This window comes from Leucoraja erinacea, chromosome 2, assembly GCF_028641065.1.
Source record: "Leucoraja erinacea ecotype New England chromosome 2, Leri_hhj_1, whole genome shotgun sequence".
Taxonomy (NCBI): Eukaryota; Metazoa; Chordata; class Chondrichthyes; order Rajiformes; family Rajidae; genus Leucoraja; species Leucoraja erinaceus.
Genome location: NC_073378.1, coordinates 31751732 through 31769918, shown reverse-complemented (window position 1 = coordinate 31769918; position 18187 = coordinate 31751732). Strand labels below are relative to the sequence as shown.

At 46.4% G+C, this 18187-nt stretch overlaps 1 protein-coding gene across 4 annotated transcripts in view; it reads right to left on the bottom strand.

The window, feature by feature from the left end:
- Positions 1-18187, bottom strand: part of LOC129708531 (F-actin-uncapping protein LRRC16A-like) — a 301981-nt gene that overhangs the window by 82933 nt on the left and 200861 nt on the right. For all 4 annotated transcript variants that reach the window (XM_055654335.1, XM_055654351.1, XM_055654347.1 and 1 more), the window contains exons 19-21: positions 14955-15054; positions 12916-12970; positions 6003-6175 (exon numbers count right to left, since the gene is read on the bottom strand). In XM_055654335.1, the coding sequence (XP_055510310.1) occupies positions 6003-6175; positions 12916-12970; positions 14955-15054 (328 nt within the window). The remainder of the gene's footprint in view (positions 1-6002; positions 6176-12915; positions 12971-14954; positions 15055-18187) is intronic.

Genomic DNA, 18187 nt, shown 5'->3' with positions numbered 1-18187 from the left:
ACAAGCCTGAAGGCTTTGTGTCTCAATGCAAGGAGCATTCGTAATAAGGTGGATGAGTTGAATGTGCAGATAGCTATTAATGATTATGATATAGTTGGGATCACGGAGACATGGCTCCAGGGTGACCAAGGCTGGGAGCTGAACATCCAGGGATATTCAATATTCAGGAGGAATGGACAGAAAGGAAATGGAGGTGGGGTAGTGTTGCTGGTTAGAGAGGAGATTAACGCAATAGAAAGGAAGGACATTAGCTTGGTGGATGTGGAATTGATATGGGTAGAGCTCCGAAACACTAAGGGGCAGAAAACGCTAGTGGGAGTTGTGTACAGGCCACCTAACAGTAGTAGTGGAGTTGGGGATGGCATCAAACAGGAAATTAGAAATGCGTGCAACAAAAAAGTTATATTGGGTGACTTCAATCTACATATAGATTGGGTGAATCAAATTGGCAAGGGTGCTGAGGAAGAGGATTTCTTGGAATGTATGCGGGATAGTTTTCTAAACCAACATGTAGAGGAACCAACGAGAGAGCAGGCTATTCTAGACTGGGTATTGAGTAATGAGGAAGGGTTAATTAGCAGTCTTGTTGTGCGTGGCCCCTTGGGCAAGAGTGACCATAATATGGTTGAGTTCTTCATTAGGATGGAGAGTAACATTGTTAATTCAGAAACAAGGGTCCTGAACTTAAAGAAAGGTAACTTTGAGGGTATGAGACGTGAATTGGCCAAGATAGATTGGCAATTGATTCTTAAAGGGTTGACGGTGGATATGCAATGGAAGGCATTTAAAGACTGCATGGACGAGCTACAACAATTGTTCATCCCAGTTTGGCAAAAGAATAAATCAGGAAAGGTAGTGCATCCGTGGATAACAAGGGAAATCAGGGATAGTATCAAAACAAAAGATGAAGCATACAAATTAGCCAGAAAAAGCAGCCTACCAGAGGACTGGGAGGAATTCAGAGTCCAGCAGAGGAGGACAAAGGGCTTAATTAGGAAAGGGAAAATAAATTATGAAAGAAAACTGGAAGGGAACATAAAAACTGACTGCAAAAGTTTTTATAGATATGTGAAGAGAAAGAGATGAGTTAAAACAAATGTAGGTCCCTTTGCAGCCAGAAACAGGTAAATTGATCATGGGGAACAAGGACATAGCAGACCAATTGAATAACTACTTTGGTTCTGTCTTCACTAAGGAAGACATAAATAATCTGCTGGAAATAGCAGGGGACCGGGGGTCAAATGAGATGGAGGAACTGAGTGAAATCCAGGTTAGCCGGGAAGTGGTGTTAGGTAAATTGAATGGATTAAAGGCCGATAAATCCCCAGGGCCAGATAGGCTGTATTCCAGAGTACTTAAGGAAGTAGCCCAAGAAATAGTGGATGCATTAGTGATAATTTTTCAAAACTCTTTAGATTCTGGAGTAGTTCCTGAGGATTGGAGGGTAGCTAATGTAACCCCACTTTTTAAAAAGGGAGGGAGAGAGAAAACGGGGAATTGCAGACCAGTTAGTCTAACATCGGTAGTGGGGAAACTGCTAGAATCAGTTATTAAAGATGGGATAGCAGCACATTTGGAAAGTGGTGAAGTCATTGGACAAAGTCAGCATGGATTTATGAAAGGTAAATCATATCTGACAAATCTTATAGAATTTTTCGAGGATGTAACTAGTGGATAAGGGAGAACCAGTGGATGTGTTATATCTGGACTTTCAGAAGGCTTTCGACAAGGTCCCACATAAGAGATTAGTATACAAACTTAAAGCACATGGTATTGGGGGTTCAGTATTGATGTGGATACGTCCTTTGAGTGTGGGAGGAAACCGAAGATCTCAGAGAAAACCCACGCAGGTCACAGGGAGAATGTACAATCTCCGTACAGACAGCACCCGTAGTCGGGATCGAACCCGGGTCTCCGGTGCTGCATTCGCTGTAAAGGCAGCAACTCTAACGCAGCTCCACCGTGCCTGATGAACTTCCACCAAGTCTCCCCTCCACCTGAGTGCAGGCTCCAATGTGGACGGCACGGTGGCGCAGCAGTAGAGTTGCTGCCTCACAGAGCCAGAGACCCAGGTTCGATCTTGACCACGGGTGCTGCCAGTATGGAATTTGCACGTTCTCCCTGTGACTGCGTGGGTTTTCTCCGGGTGCTCCGGTTTCCTCCCACACTCCAAAGATGTGCGGCATTGTTGGTTCATTGGCCTCTGCAAAAATTGTAAAATGTCCCTTGTGTGTGTAGGATAGTGTTAGTGTGCGGGGATCGCTGGCCAGTGCGGACTCGATGGGCCGACAGGCTTGTTTCTGTACTGCATCTCTAAACTTAACTAAAGCTAAAGATTGTAAATTATCCCTAGTGTGTAGGATGGTGCTCGTGTACGGGATGATCGCTGGTCGGCACGGACTCGGTGGGCCGACGTTTCCGCGCTATATCTCTAAATTAAACTAAAGCTCATGACTGTGAGCTAAAGATTGTAAGCTGAGGTTAAAGATTGTAAATTCTCCCTAGTGTGTGGGATAGTGACAGTGTATGGGGTGATCACTGGTCAGAGATTGTAAATTGAATTTAAGAATAAGTGGGATAGGCCATTTGGGACTGAGATGAGGAAAAAGGTTTTCACCCAGAGAGTTATGAATCTGTGGAATTCTCTGCCACAGAAGGCAGTGGAGGCCAATTCACTGGATTATTTCAAGAGAGAGTTAGATTTAGCTTTTAGGGTTAATGGAATCAAGGGATATGGGGAGAAAGCAGGAATGGGGTACTGATTTTGGATGATCAGTCATGATCATATTGAATGGCTCGAAGGGCCGAATGGCCTACTCCTGCCCGTATTTTCTATGTTTTCTAAGGATGTAAGTTGAAGCTAAAGATTGTAAATTGTTCCTAGTGTGTAGGATAGCGCTAGTGTACAGGGTGATCGCTGGTCGGAGCGGGCCCGGTGGGCCGAAGGGCTTGTTTCCGCACTGTATCTTTAAACTAAAGTCTTATAGTAAAGTCCCAGAGCAGCAGACTGAAGATAGTAGCTGTTTAAACTACATCAGCCGCGATTTTAATTAGTTTCTGCCAATGTCCCATGACTCAAACACACTCAGAACTAAATATTCCAATCTTCTCCCTCACCACTCAAACCCTTCATTCAGGTGTTCCCTGGTGTAAAATCACTGCATAATCTCCCAGCTCATATACAAGCTGCTTCTTATAGTTTGAAGATAGACACAAAATGCTGGAGTACTGTAATTCAGCGGGACAGGTAGCTTCTCTGGAGGGAAGAAACGGGTGACGTTTCGGGTCGACACCTTTCCTCAGCATTCCTTATAGTTTGAAGGGCCCTTCACTTTGGTCGCAGTTATTTATAATTCCAAAGACGTATAGGTTTGTCAGTTAATTAGCTTCGGTTTCATTGCTGCCTGACAGCGCTTACAGCGCCAGAGACCAATGTTTGATCCTGACTACGGGCGCTGTCTGTACGGGGTTTACACGTTCTCCCCGTGACCTGCGTGGGTTTTCTCCGAGATCTTCAATTTCCTCCCACTTGATAAAATTGTCAATTGTTCCTAGCGTGTGTAGGATAGTGTTAGTGAGCGGGGATCGCTGGTTGACATGGACTCGGTGGGCTGAAGGGCCCGTTTCCGCGCCTGTATCTCAACTAAACCAAAATAACTAAATTATGTCAACCATATAACCATATAACAATTACAGCACGGAAACAGGCCATCTCGACCCTTCTAGTCCGTGCCGAACACGTATTCTCCCCTAGTCCCATACACCTGCGCTCAGACCATAACCCTCCATTCCTTTACCGTCCATATAACTATCCAATTTATTTTTAAATGATAAAAACAAACCTGCCTCCACCACCTTCACTGGAAGCTCATTCCACACAGCCACCACTCTCTGAGTAAAGAAGTTCCCCTCATGTTACCCCTAAACTTCAGTCCCTTAATTCTCAAGTCATGTCCCCTTGTTTGAATCTTCCCTACTCTCAGTGGGAAAAGCTTTTCCACGTCAACTCTGTCTATCCCTCTCATCATTTTAAAAACCTCTATCAAGTCCCCCCTTAACCTTCTGCGCTCCAAAGAATAAAGCCCTAACTTGTTCAACCTTTCTCTGTAACTTAGTTGCTGAAACCCAGGCAACATTCTAGTAAATCTCCTCTGTACTCTCTCTATTTTGTTCACCTCCTTCCTATAATTAAGCGACCAAAATTGTACACCATACTCCAGAATTGGCCTCACCAATGCCTTGTACAATTTTAACATTACATTTTAACATGTTCTGTGTGTTGTCTGAGTCTAGATGCCCCTGATGCAGTTGCAAGCAAGATTTTCACAGTAATTTACAATAGACTTTAGACTTTAAAGATATAGTGTGGAAACTGGCCCTTTGGCTCATCGTGTCCGTGCCGACCAGCGATCCCCGCACACAAACACTATCCTACACAAATGAGGGACAATTTACAATGTACACATGTCAATTAACCCACAAACCTGGATGTCTTTGGAGTGTGGGAGGAAACCGGAGCTCCTGGAGAAAATCCACACAGGCCACGGGAAGAACGTACAAACTCTGTACAGACAGCACCCGCAGTCAGGATCGAACCCGGGTCTGTGGCGCTGTAAGGCAGCAACTCTGCCCGCTGCACCACCGTGCCGCCCGCAATAAACTTGCCTTTACTTCTCTCGTTGTTATGTGAATACTCTACAAGGTTAGCAGATTAAAATATGCTCTTATGACAAGGGCAGCACAATGGCCAGAGGCCCTGGTTCGCTCCTGACTATGGGTGCTATCTATACGGAGTTTGTACGTTCTCCCTGTGACCTGCATGGGTTTTCTCCGGGAGCTCCAGTTTCCTCCCACACTCCAAAGACGTACAGGTTTGAAGGTTAATTGGCTTGGTGTATGTATAAAATAGTCCCTAGTGTGTGTGGGGTAGTGTTAATGTGCGGGGATCGCTGGTCGGTGCAGACTCGGTGGGCCGAAGGGCCTGTTTCTGCGCTCTATCTCTAAACTAAACTAAACTATTTTGCTTTATTGTGTACAATGTTGTGAGATTCAAGGCTTGAATGTTTTGGTCTCAATGTTCGGCAGAACCCATTTGTATCTGTATCTATAAACGAGACTAAACTGATGAACACATGTAGCAAAATAACCGGAATAAAGGGCGTGTCCCACTTGGTGATTTTTTCGGTGACTGCCGCCGTCATTGATTGACGTATCAGGGTCACCGAAAGATTTAGACCATTTCAAAATCCAGCGGTGACAAAACAAATGTTGCGACACTTGGAGACACCGCGCGTGTAGATTTGTGTGTCTTAACTATACATATATCGCCACGCAGATTATGCATGCTGCCCATTCCTTATGTAGTCCAGTCCAGATCTTCATCCCTACCCTGGACACACCGGCCCTGTTAGTTAAGGGGCTGTCCCACTGTACGAGCTAATTCAAGAGTTCCCCCGAGTTTCCCCTGATTCGAACTCGGAGAATTACGGTAATAGCTGTTCGTGGGTATTCGGGGCTCTCGTGGACATTTGAAACATGTTGAAAAATCTTCACAAGTCTTCCCGAGCTTACCGCGTTTCCCGAGTACCTGCCGTTAGCGTTACAAGCCGCTAAGAGAGGTCCCGAGCTCCGACGTACCCGTTACATTCATTCTACATGCTTACCACGAGTTAGATTTTTTTTTTAAACTCAGGAGAGCTCTTGAATGAACTTGTACAGTGGGACAGGGCCCTTCAGTCTCTCATTAGATTTGATGCAGACCGCGGGGACGAAAGCATGTTATGTTCCCTCCGCTGGTACTGTAATAAAGACTGAGTTATAATCGCTGTGTGTGGGTCTCATCGTTCAACAGCGCGTCAATACGTCATCACGCTGCGTCACGCCGCATATATTTCGGTGACGTGATACGTCAGTCAATGTTGCCGACAGTCGTCAAAAAATAATCGCCAAGTGGGACAGGCCCTTGACCAGAATGAAAATCATTAGCGGTCTGCAATTGTTACCTGAGCTTGGTGTTGATCTGCAGGGCTTTCCCCAACATCTTGGCACCAATATCTCCCATTCCGTTGCCACTAATGTCCACCTTGGTTAACGAGGAGTTGCTTCCCAGTGCATTAATTATTATCGTCAACTCGGTCTTCAGCTTCGAATCGGCAAGAGAGAGCGATTCCAGGGGCTACACATGGAATGAGAGAAAATGCAATCAGCTTTATTTACATTTGGTTGGTTAATGTTGTGTGCACCGAGGCACAGTGAAAAGCTTTTTTTTTTGCCTGCTACCCAGTAAAAGAAAAGGCTATGCATAAATATTTTCAAGAGGGAGTTAGATTTAGCTCTTAGGGTATGGGGAGAAAGCAGGAACGGGGTATTGATTGTGGCTGATCAGCCGTGATCACATTGAATGGCGGTGCTGGCTTGAAGGGCCCACTGGCCTACTCCTGCACTTTTTTTCTATGTTTCTATACACCTTTGCTCAGCCCGCCTTGGCCTACCTGATCTCCCGGTTGCCAAACACTTTACCGCCCCCTCCCATTCCCACGATGACCTTTCTGTCCTGGGCCTCCTCCACTGTCAGAGTGAGGCCCAGCGCAAATTAGAGGAACAGCACCTCCTATTTCGCTTGGGCAGCTTACACCCCAACGGTATGAACATTGACTTCTCTAACTACAGATAGTCCTTGCATTCCTTCTCTCCCTGTCCCCTCCCCCACCCCAGTCGTCGTCTAGTTTCACTGTTCGTATCCCCTCATTATCACCTCGACCACAGCCAACAATGGACCATTGTGGGCTCTACCTTTCCTTGGTCGTTGGTGCCGTCTCTGATTTGCTCTAAACCTTTTCGTATCTCTAGTTTCCCTCTCCCCGTGACTCTCCATCTGAAGAAGGGTCTTGACCTGGAACGTCACCCATTTCTTTTCTCTAGAGATGTTGTCTGAGTTACTCCAGCATTTTGTATCTATCTTCAGAGTAAGCCTGCATCTGCAGTTCCTTCCGACACAACATAATTAGGTTGTCCACAGTGCACAGAAAAAGGACATCATTTTAGTGCCAAGATATATCACGGGTCTAATAACTAATGTTAATAACTAAAACTGCCACTCTTATAAAATTAAAAAAATATTTGATCACGTGTTCCTTTCTGGCCAAATTCATTACTTCTTTCCAATTAACTAAATGGCTAGGAAAGTGGCACACTAAAACACAAAGTCTGCCATAAATAGTTTGAGATCAGAGTTTAACCCTTGGCAAACTTAGAAAAGTTTATAGCAGGAGTCAAGAGTATTTAATTATCATGTGAATCGACATGAGGTCATAAGATAGAATCAGTATGAGACCATTTGGCCCATCAAGTCTACTCCGCCATTCAATCCTAGTTGATCTATCTCTGTCTCCTAACCCCATTCTACTGCCTTCTCCCCATAACCCCTGACACCAGTACTAATGAAGAATCTATCTATCTCTACATTAAAAATATCCATTGGCCTCCACAGCCTTCTGTGGCAAATGAATTCCACAGATTCGTCACCTTCTGACTAATGAAATTCCTCCTCATCTCCTTCCGAAAGGAACGTCCTGTAATTGTGCGGCTGTGATCTCTGGTCCTAGATGCTCCCACAAGTGCAAACATCCTCTCCACATACCCTCCTACCATCCGGGAGGCGCTACAGGTCTCTCCGTTGCCAGGCCAGCAGGTCCAGGAACAGCTTCTTCCCGGCGGCTGTCACTCTACTCAACAACGTACCTCGGTGACTGCCAATCCCCCCCCCCCCCCCCCCCCCGTACACTCCTCCCACAGGAAAAATCACTATGTCTGTATATATGCTAATGTAAATATTTATTCAAATCATATGCTATGTCGCTCTTCCAGGGAGATGCTAAATGCATTTTGTTGTCTCTGTACTGTACACTGACAATGACAATTAAAGTTGAATCTGAATCTAATCTGAATCTGAAGAATGAAATTAGTAATTGCTGCAGTTTTACAGGCATATTAACACAATAAGCTGCTGGTAAAATGTCACCATGCCCTGGCAGCATTAAAAGGACTATTCAATAATTTCCTAAAAATTAAAATGAATATTAGTATCCTGAAGTTACAGAGCACTATCGAAACTTACACAATAGTTAAAGGCCTGGATAGAGTGGATGTAGAGAGGATGTTTCCACTAGTGGGAGAGTCCAGGACCAGAGGTCACAGCCTCAGAATTAAAGGACACCTTTAAGGGCCTGTCCCACTTGGCGATTTTCTCGCCGTCATATTAGTGTTGCCAAAAGATTTTGAACATTTCAAAATCCAGCAGCGACAAAAAAAATGTTGCAGCACTTGAAAAAAACACGTGCGTCATAAGTCGTCACTGTGCGTTATACGTCATCATGCCACGTCAGTGACCTGATAAATCAGTCAATAATCCCGGTAGTCGCCAAAAAAAATCGCCAAGTGGGACAGGCCCTTTAGAAAGGAGATGAGGACGAATTTCTTTAGTCAGAGGGTGGTGAATCTGTGGAATTCTTTGCCACAGACGGTAGTGGAGGTCAAGTCAGTGGATACCTTTAAGGCAGAGATAGATAGATTCTTGATTAGTACGGGTGTCAGGGGTTGTGGGGAGAAGGCAGGAGAATGGGGTTAAGAGGGAGAGATAGATCAGCCATGATAGAATGGAGAAGTAGACGCGATGGGCCGAATGGCCTAATTCTGCTCCTATAATTTATGAACATGAAGTTGTTCGGATAATTTAACTGCATGGAAAAAGATAAGCATTAATCAATACTTCCCTACTTTCTGACTCGTGATTTTCTTAAACTATAAATACTCCACGTTTTAGTGCATGGATAAGCAGGCTGCTGGTTCTCACTCTGTCCCTTGGGGAAAGAGGATTAATGGTTTCCATTCCAGTCCTGCATGCTCCACGGAAGTTGATGATCACACAGATTCTACCACGGTAAGGGCCACAGAGGCACAGAGTGATACAGGGTGGAGGATAGACAAAAATGCTGGAGTAACTCAGCGGGACAGGCAGCATCTCTGGAGAGAAGGAATGGGCGACATTTCAGGTTGAGACCCTTCTTCAGACTGATGTCAGGGAAGCGAGTGGGACAGAGATAGAATGTAGTCGGAGACAGTAAGACTGGTGGGAGAACTGGGAAGGGGGAGGGGATGGAAAGAGAGAGCAAGGGCTACCTGAAGTTAGAGAAGTCAATGTTCATACTGCTGAGGTGTAAACTACCCAAACAAAATATGAGATGTTGTTCCTCCAATTTGCGCTGGGCCTCACTCTGACAATGGAGGAGGCCCAGGACTGAAAGGTTAGATTGGGAATGGGAGGGGCAGTTGAAGTGCTGAGCCACCGGGAGATCAGGTAGGTTAAGACGGACTGAGCGGAGGTGTTCAGTGAAACTATCGCCGAGCCTGCACTTGGTCTCGCCGATGTAGAGAAGTTGAAACCTGGAACAGCGGATGCAGTAGATGAGGTTGGAGGAGGTGCAGTTGAATGGGTCCTTGGATGGAGTCGGGGGTGGGGGGGAGGGGGGGTAAAGGGACAGGTCTTGCATCTCTTCGGCCCAACTTTGCCCGCACTGACCAAGATGCCCCATCTACGTTGGTCCCACCTGCCTGAGTTTGGCCGAAATCCCGAACCTTTCATATCCATGTACCTGTCCAAATGTCATTTATGTTGTACTGTAGCAGTTTAGTTTAGAGTCATAGAATGATACAGTGTGGAAACAGGCTTTTCAGCCCAACTTGCCCACACCGACCAACAATGTCCCTGAGCTTGTCCCATATCCCTCCAAACCTGTCCTATCCATGTAGCTGTCTAAATGTTTCTAAAATGTTGCAATAGTTCCTGCCTCAACTATGTCCTCCGGCAGCTCGTTCCACACACCCACCACCCTTTGCATGAAAACGTTACCCCTCAGGCTCCTATTAAATCTTTCCCCCCCTCGCCTTAAACCTATGTGACAAAAGTTACCCCTCAGATTCCTATTAAATCTTCCCCCCTTCACCTTGAACCTATGTCGTCTGGTCTTTGATTCCCCAACTCTGGGCAAGAGACTCCGTGAGATCTATTCCTCTCATGATTTTATACACCTCTATAAGATCACCCCTCATCCTCCTGCGTTCCAAGGAATAGAGTCCAAGCCTGCTCAACCTCTCCCTGTAGCTCAGGCCCTCGAGTCCTGGCAACATCCTCATTAGTTTATTTTACTGTCACATGTACCAAGGTACAGTGAAAAGCTTTTTGTCGCATGCTTTCTAATCAGCGTAAAGACTGTAAAAATGTATTTTTACATTTACGGCAGAGTTGCTGCCTTACAGGGCCAGAGACCCGGGTTCGATCATGACGACAGGTGCTGTCTGTATGGAGTTTGTACGTTATACCTGTGACCTGCGTGGGTTTACTCCGGGATCTCTGGTTTCCTCCCACACTCCAAAGACGTACAGGTTTGCAGGTTAATTGGCAGGGTATAAATGTAAATTGTCCCTAGTGTGTGTAGGATTGTGTTAGTGTGCGGGGATCGCTGGTTGGTGCGGACTCGGTGGGCCGAAGGGCCTGGTTCCACGCTGTCTCAACTAAACGACACTAAAGCAATCCAAGGTAGACCAAAAATTCTTGAGAAACTCAGCGGGGTGAGGCAGCATCTATGGTGAGAAGGAAATAGGAGAAGGGTCTCGACCCAAAACGTTGCCTATTTCTTCTCTCCAGAGATTCTGCCACACCCGCTGAGTTTCTCCAGCATTTTCTGTCTACCTTCGATTTTTCCAGCATCTGCAGGTCTTTCTTAAACATAAAGCAATCCAAGGATAATTTCCAAGGATGGCTCTACCGCTGCACTACCATGGGCTATTTGCCTGCATTTGGCCCATAGCGCTCCAAACCCTCCCATACCAATATATCTGGATAAGACTGGATAGACTTGGTTTATACTCTCTAGAATTTAGAAGATTGAGAGGGGATCTTATAGAAACTTACAAAATTCTTAAGGGGTTGGACAGGCTAGATGCAGGAAGATGGTTCCCGATGTTGGGGAAGTCCAGGACAAGGGATCACAGCTTAAGGATAAGGGGGAAATCCTTTAAAACCGAGATGAGAAGAACTTTTTTCACACAGAGAGTGGTGAATCTCTGGAACTCTCTGCCACAGAGGGTAGTTGAGGCCAGTTCATTGGCTATATTTAAGAGGGAGTTAGATGTGGCCCTTGTGGCTAAGGGGATCAGGGGGTATGGAGAGAAGGCAGGTACGGGATACTGAGTTGGATGATCAGCCATGATCATATTGAATGGCGGTGCAGGCTCGAAGGGCCGAATGGCCTACTCCTGCACCTAATTTCTATGTTTCTATGTTTCTATATCTGTCCAGAGGTCTTTGAGTCACGGAGTCACAAAATGATTATCCAAAATACCGATGTCATTATTTTAACATTAATTCCAACCCCTTCCGTGTTGGATCATTAAACCACATTAATAATAACAGCTGCATGCTGAGGAATTTAATTAAAAATGTAAATGTGTTATTTTTAGTTAAATAATAAACCTGTATTTAGAATATGTTTGAATTACACTTGTGCGAAAACGCACACCTCCAGATTCAGCTTCCCAGCTGTTATCAGGCAACTGAACCATCCAACTGCAACCAGAGAGCAGTCCTGAACTACTATCTTCCTTGAAATAGACACAAAATGCTGGAGTAACACAGCGGGACAGGCAACATCTCCGGAGAGAAGGAATGGGTGACGTTTCGGGTCGAGACCCTTCTTCAGATTCCCATCTACCTCATTGGAGACACTCGGACTATCTTTGATTGAACTTTACTGGCTTTATCTTGTCCTAAACGTTATTCATGTACTTCCCTTTATCATGTATCTGCACATTGTGGCCAGCTCAAATGTAATCGAGTATTGTCTTTCCGCTGACTGGATAGCACGCAACAAAAGCTTTTCACTGTACCTCGGCACACGTGACAATAAACTGAACTGATGAAGGACCTGTCCGACAAACATGCGACCTGCATGCGGCAAGCGTGATCTAACGTCACTTGAGTCGTACGGCATGCGGCAAGCGCGACCAAACCAGAAGCGGGAGCCACGCGGAGGTCGAGTGAGTGACACAGCGCTGAGGCGGCTGCGGGCCGGCAGGCTGTTGCCACGCAGAATTTTTAAACACGGTCAGTTTTTCGGAGGCCCGCTCGATGTCGGGACCAGCTCCGCACAACTCCATACGGCTCCGGCGATCGAAGTGGGACCGGCCCCGCGAGGCCGTACGGCTCAAGCGACCACGTTAGGTCGCGCTTGCCGCATGCAGGCGCATGCTGGTGGGACCGGCCCTTTAGGTCGTGCTTGCCGCATGCAGGTCGCATGCTCGTGGGACAGGCCCTTAACTGACGGGGATAAGGCACAATAAGGTTGAGAGGGAAAGATAGATCAGCCATGATTGAATGGCGGAGTAGACACGATGGCCCGAATGGCCTAATTCTGCTCATATAGTAAACAAAACTAAACTGCTGCAGAGAAAAGTGGCAAATTAGTTCTGGGTTTTGAAACATTTTGATATTGAATGCAAGAACATTGAGCAAGATTTAAATATAAAGACTTTTGGAGTCGTTTAGATTTAATGCAGAACCGGCGTGAAGTTTGAAATTTAATGAGACTCGGCATCTCAGAACTTAACTGAACTGCTGTGAGGTTAAGTGAATATGTAGGTTTGTAGGATAATGTAATGTAGGCTTGTTGTAAATGTAAATTGTCCCCAGTGTGTGTAGGATAGTGTTAATGTGTGGGGATCACTGGTCGGTGCGGACTCGGTGGGCCGAGGGGCCTGTTTCTACATTGAATCTCGAAATGAAACTGACTACAATCAAGGCAAACTCACGTACAATAATCTATTCATCGGAATAAGTCAAATATTGGCACAAAAACTTACCGATTCTTCATCCTGAATCATATGTACAATATTATCCAGCACAGGAGCAAGATTCCTAAAAAACAAAAAATCGTTATGTGAGGATCTGTAGATATCGGAAATTGACCGTATGATATATATACCACACCTATAACTAACACCAAAGAACCGCAGATGCTGGGTAGTGCAGCAGAGGTCCCTGAAAGTGACTACACATGGAGCCATACAGCGTGAAAACAGGTCCTTCAGCCCACACTGGCCAACATGCCCCAGCTATACTAGGCCCACCTGCCTGCGTTCGGGTCCAAATCCCTCTAAACCTGTCCGATCCGATCCATGTACCTGTCTAAATGTTTCTTAAACATTGTTATAGTATCTAGCAACATAGAAAATAGGAGTAGGCCATTTGCTCCCTCGAGCCAGCACCGCCATTCAATATGATCAAGGCTGATCATCCCAAATCAGTACCCCGTTCCTGCTTTCTCCCCATATCCTTTGATATTGTTAGGACTAAGAACTGTATCTAACTCGCTCTTGAGTACACCCAGTGAATTGGCTTCCTCCAGCTTCTGTGGCGGAGAATCCCAAAGATTCACAACTTGACATTAACTCGGCATGCCAGGCAGCATCTGTGGAGAACATGGATCGGTGACGTTTCAGGTCGAGACCCTTGTCATACAAGTGCCACTGGGCCACCTCACATGAAATGAATCATTCAATCGGCTGAAAAGGTTGTTGGCTGCAACCTTCCCCCCCATTGATGAACTGTACACTGCAAGGGCCAGGAAGCGAGCAGGCAAGATCATCTCTGACCCTCTCACCCTGCCCACAAACTCTTTGAATCACTTCCCTCTGGAAGGCGACTCCGGACTGTCAAAGCTGCCACAGCCAGACATAAAAACAGTTTTTTTCCATGAGCAGTAGCTCTACTCAATAACCAAAAATCTGTAGCCTCCTTTAGCTCTGGTATTTTATTTCATTCACATGTTTAAACTGTAATGTTTTATTATTAATGTTTAATGTTTTATGTGTCGTTCTTAATTGTTACTGTATGTCATGCTGTTACTTGCGAGCGGAGCACCAAGGCAAATTCCTTGTATGTGAATACTTGGCCAATAAACGTCTTCATGTTGCTGCCAGACCAAATATCCCTCACAAGATACACAAAATCGTGACAAGAATAGATCTGGTGGAAGCAGATTTAGAGCATTGCGTCCAGTTCTGGGCACCATGTTAGAGGAGAGATGTCGTCAAGCTGGTAAGTGTACAGAGAAGATTTACGAGGATGTTGCCAGGACTCGAGGGTCTGAGCTATAGGGAGAGGTTGACTCTATTCCCTGGAGTGCAGGAGGATAAGGAGTGATCTTATCGAGGTGTACAAGATCATGAAAGGAATAGATCGGGTAGACGCACAAAGTCTCTTGCACAGAGTAGGGGAATCGAGGACCAGTGGACATACCTCTAGGTTTAAGGAGAGAGGGGGGGGTTAAATATAATAGGAATTTGAGGGTTAACATTTTCACACAAAGGGTGGTGGGTGTATGGAACGAGCTGCCGGAGGAGTTTGTACTATCGCAATATGTACGAAACATTTAGACAGGTACATGGATAGGACAGGTTTGGAGGGATATGGGCCAAACGCAGGCAGCTGGGACTCCTGTAGACGGGACATGTTGGCCGGTGTGGGCAAGTTGGGACGAAGGGCCTGTTTCCACGCTGTGACTCTATGACTCTATATCATGCCAAATGGATTTACTTGAAATCAACAGGACAAAAGGGCCTGTCCCACTTGGCGATTTTTTCGGCGACTGCCGGCATCATTGACTGACGTGTCGGGTCACCGAAAAAGTTACGGTGATGGCGTATTGACGCGTGGTGTTTCCTCAAGTGTCGCAACATTTTTTTTGTCGTCGTTGGATTTTGAAATGTTCAATATCTTTCGGCGACCCTGATATGACACCAGCAGTCGAAGTAAAAAACCGCCAAGTGGGACAGGGCCCTTAACTCTTATTAGGCGGATTCCCAAGTTTAGATAATGATGAGCTGTAAAATGTACTTACTTGGACTTGATGTTGTTGAAGTTTTTGCCCAGGGCGAGGTGTCGGATCGATCTGTTTTTGCTCATCCACACCACAAGGGTGGCAAGGTCAGAGTCTAAACCTGTGCAAAACAAGATAGGGTCGCAGAGTCATGCGGTGTGGAGTAACTCAGCGGGTCAGGCATCATCTCCGGAGAAAAGGAATAGGGGGCATTTGGGTCGAGACCCTGTTGCTCTGCTGCATCACTCTACGTTCTCTTGAGGTGAGGTGAATATCAGCATTCCTCATAGTCACAGAGTGATACAGTGTGGAAACAGGCCCTTCGGCCCAACTTGCCCACACCGGCCAACATGTCCCAGCTACACTAGTCCCACCTGCAGGCGTTTGGCCCATATCCCTCCAAACCTGTCCCATCCATGGAACTGTTTCTTAAATGTTGGGATAGTCCCAGCCTCAACTACGTCCTCTGGTAGCTTGTTCCACAAACCCACCACCCTTCCATTGATCAGCCATGATCATATTGAATGGCGGTGCAGGCTCGAAGGGCCGAATGGCCTACTCCTGCACCTATTTTCTATGTTTCTTAAATATTGGTATAGTCCCAGCCCCAACTACCTCCTCCGGCAGCTTGTTCCCACCACCCTCTGTGTGAAAATGTTACCCCACAGATTTCTATTAAATCTTTACCCCCTTCACCTTGAACCTATGTCCTCTGGTCCTCGATTCCCCTACTCTGGGCAAGAGACTGCGCATCTACCCGATCTATTGCAGATTGAACACACCAACTGCATAATTCATAAGACCAGGGTGGCACAGTGGCGCAGCGATAGAGCTACCGCCTTACAGCGCCAGAGACACGGGTTCGAGACTGACTACGGGTGCTGTCTGTATGGAGTTTGTACATTCTCCCTGTGGGTTTTCTCCGAGATATACTGTTCCCTCCAACACTCCAAAAACATACAGGTTTGGAGGTTAATTGGCTCGGTATAAATGTAAATTAGTTTAGTTTAGTTTAGAGCTACAATGCAGAAACAGGCCCTTCCCCCCCCCCACCGGGTACACGATGACCAGCGATCCCCGCACATTAACACTATCCTACACCCACCAGGGACAATTTATACATTCACCAAGCCAATTAACCTACAAACCTGTCCGTTTTTGGAGGGTGGGAGGAAACCGAAGATCTTGGAGAAACCCATGCAGGTCACGGGGAGGACGTACAAACTCCGTACAGACAGCACCCGCAGTTGGGATCGAACCCGGGTCTCCACCGCTGCGCCACCACCCCAAGTGTGTATAGGAGTGTTGGGGGTGGTGGCGCAGCGGTGGAGACCCGGGTTCGATCCCAACTGCGGGTGCTGTCTGTACGGAGTTTGTACGTCCTCCCCGTGACCGGCATGGGTTTTCTCCGAGATCTTCGGTTTCCTCCCACCCTCCAAAAACGGACAGGTTTGTAGGTTAATTGGCTTGGTGAATGTATAAATTGTCCCTAGTGGGTAATTGGGGGTCGGTGCAGACTCGGTGGGCCGAAGGGCCTGTTTCTGCCCTGTATCTCTAAACTAAACTAAAATAAGATCATAAGTGACAGCAGTTGAATTCGGCCATTCGGCCCATCAAGCATACTACGCCATTCAATCATGGCTGATATATCTCTCCCCCCTAACCCCATTCTCCTGCCTTCTCCCCACAACCCCTGATACCGGTACTAATCTAGAATCTAATCATACTAAATGTGAACTCCACTGAGCGGGCTGCATGTTATTTTGTTTGGGGCATTGAATGTTAGAACGGAGATCAGGAGGAATTTCCTAAACTATGGTTGAGTTTAGTTTATTGTCACGTGTACCGAGGTACAGTGAAAAGCTTCCCGTTGCCTGCGAGCCAGTCAGCGGAAAGACAATACATGATTACAATCGAGCCGTCCGCAGTGTACAGATACACGATAAAGAGAAGAACGTGATGACGTTTAGTGCAAGATAAAGCCAGCAAAGTCCGATCAGACAGAATTAATTGCCACAGACGGCGGTGGAGTCCAAGTCATTGGGGATTTTTGCAGTGAAGATTGATAGATTCTTGATTACTCTGGGTGTCAGGGGTTATGGGGAGAAGGCAGGAGAATGGGGTTGAGAGGGCGAGATAGATCAGCCGTGATTGAATGGCGGAGTAGACTTGATGGGCTAACTCTGCTCCAACCATGTATGAACCCATCAACTTACAAAGTGAAGTTCTTACAGACGCCAACTAACCCACAAACCCAGGTCGGGTGGACAGTCAGAATTCTTTTCACAAGATCTTTTCAAGTTGATTAACCCGTAAATATAAAGTGAAGGGGGAAAGTTTAATGTGCGGGACATGTTTTTCTTCACACAGAGAGTGGTGGGGGCCTGGAAAACATTTCCAGGGGTTGTGGTGGAGGCAGATACGATAGTGGCATGTAAGAGGCCTTTAGATAGGCCTGGGACTAGAGGGATATGGATCATGTACAGCAGATGAGATCAATTTAACTTGACATCCTGTTTGGCACAAACATTTTGGGCCGAAGGGCCTGTTCCTATGCAGTTCTCATTTTCTCTACACTCTTTTCAGCTTAACAATACCATTACTGGGTTTCAATACCAGGTTTATAACTTACTCCAGTACTTCGAGTGAACACTGTCGTATACTGTCATTGCAAAGTGCTTTGAGCAGCTGATCTTGGCTCACCTCAAAGCCAGCCTCCCCCCCACACTGGACCCCAATCAGTTTGCCTACCGGACCAACAGGTCTACAGAGGACGCCATATCGGCGGCCCTACACTCTGCCCTGACCCACCTGGACAACAACAACTCCTACATCAGGCTGCTGTTCATTGATTTCAGCTCTGCCTTTAACACCGTCATCCCAGCCAGCTTGATCACCAAACTCAGTGGACTTGGCATCTCCACCTCCCTCTGCAACTGGACACTGGACTTCCTCACTAACAGACCACAGTCTGTTAGGGTCAATAACCTCACCTCCTCCACTATAACACTGAACACCGGCGTGCCACAGGGCTGTGTGCTCAGCCCTCTCCTCTACTCCCTCTTCACCCACGACTGCATCCCAAAGTACGGATCCAACGCCATTATTAAGTTTGCTGACGATACCACGGTAGTAGGACTGATCAGTGACAACGATGAGTCAGCCTACAGGGATGAGATCCAGCACCTGACCACCTGGTGTGCCGACAATAACCTCGTCCTCAACTCCAAAAAGACGAAGGAGATTATTGTTGA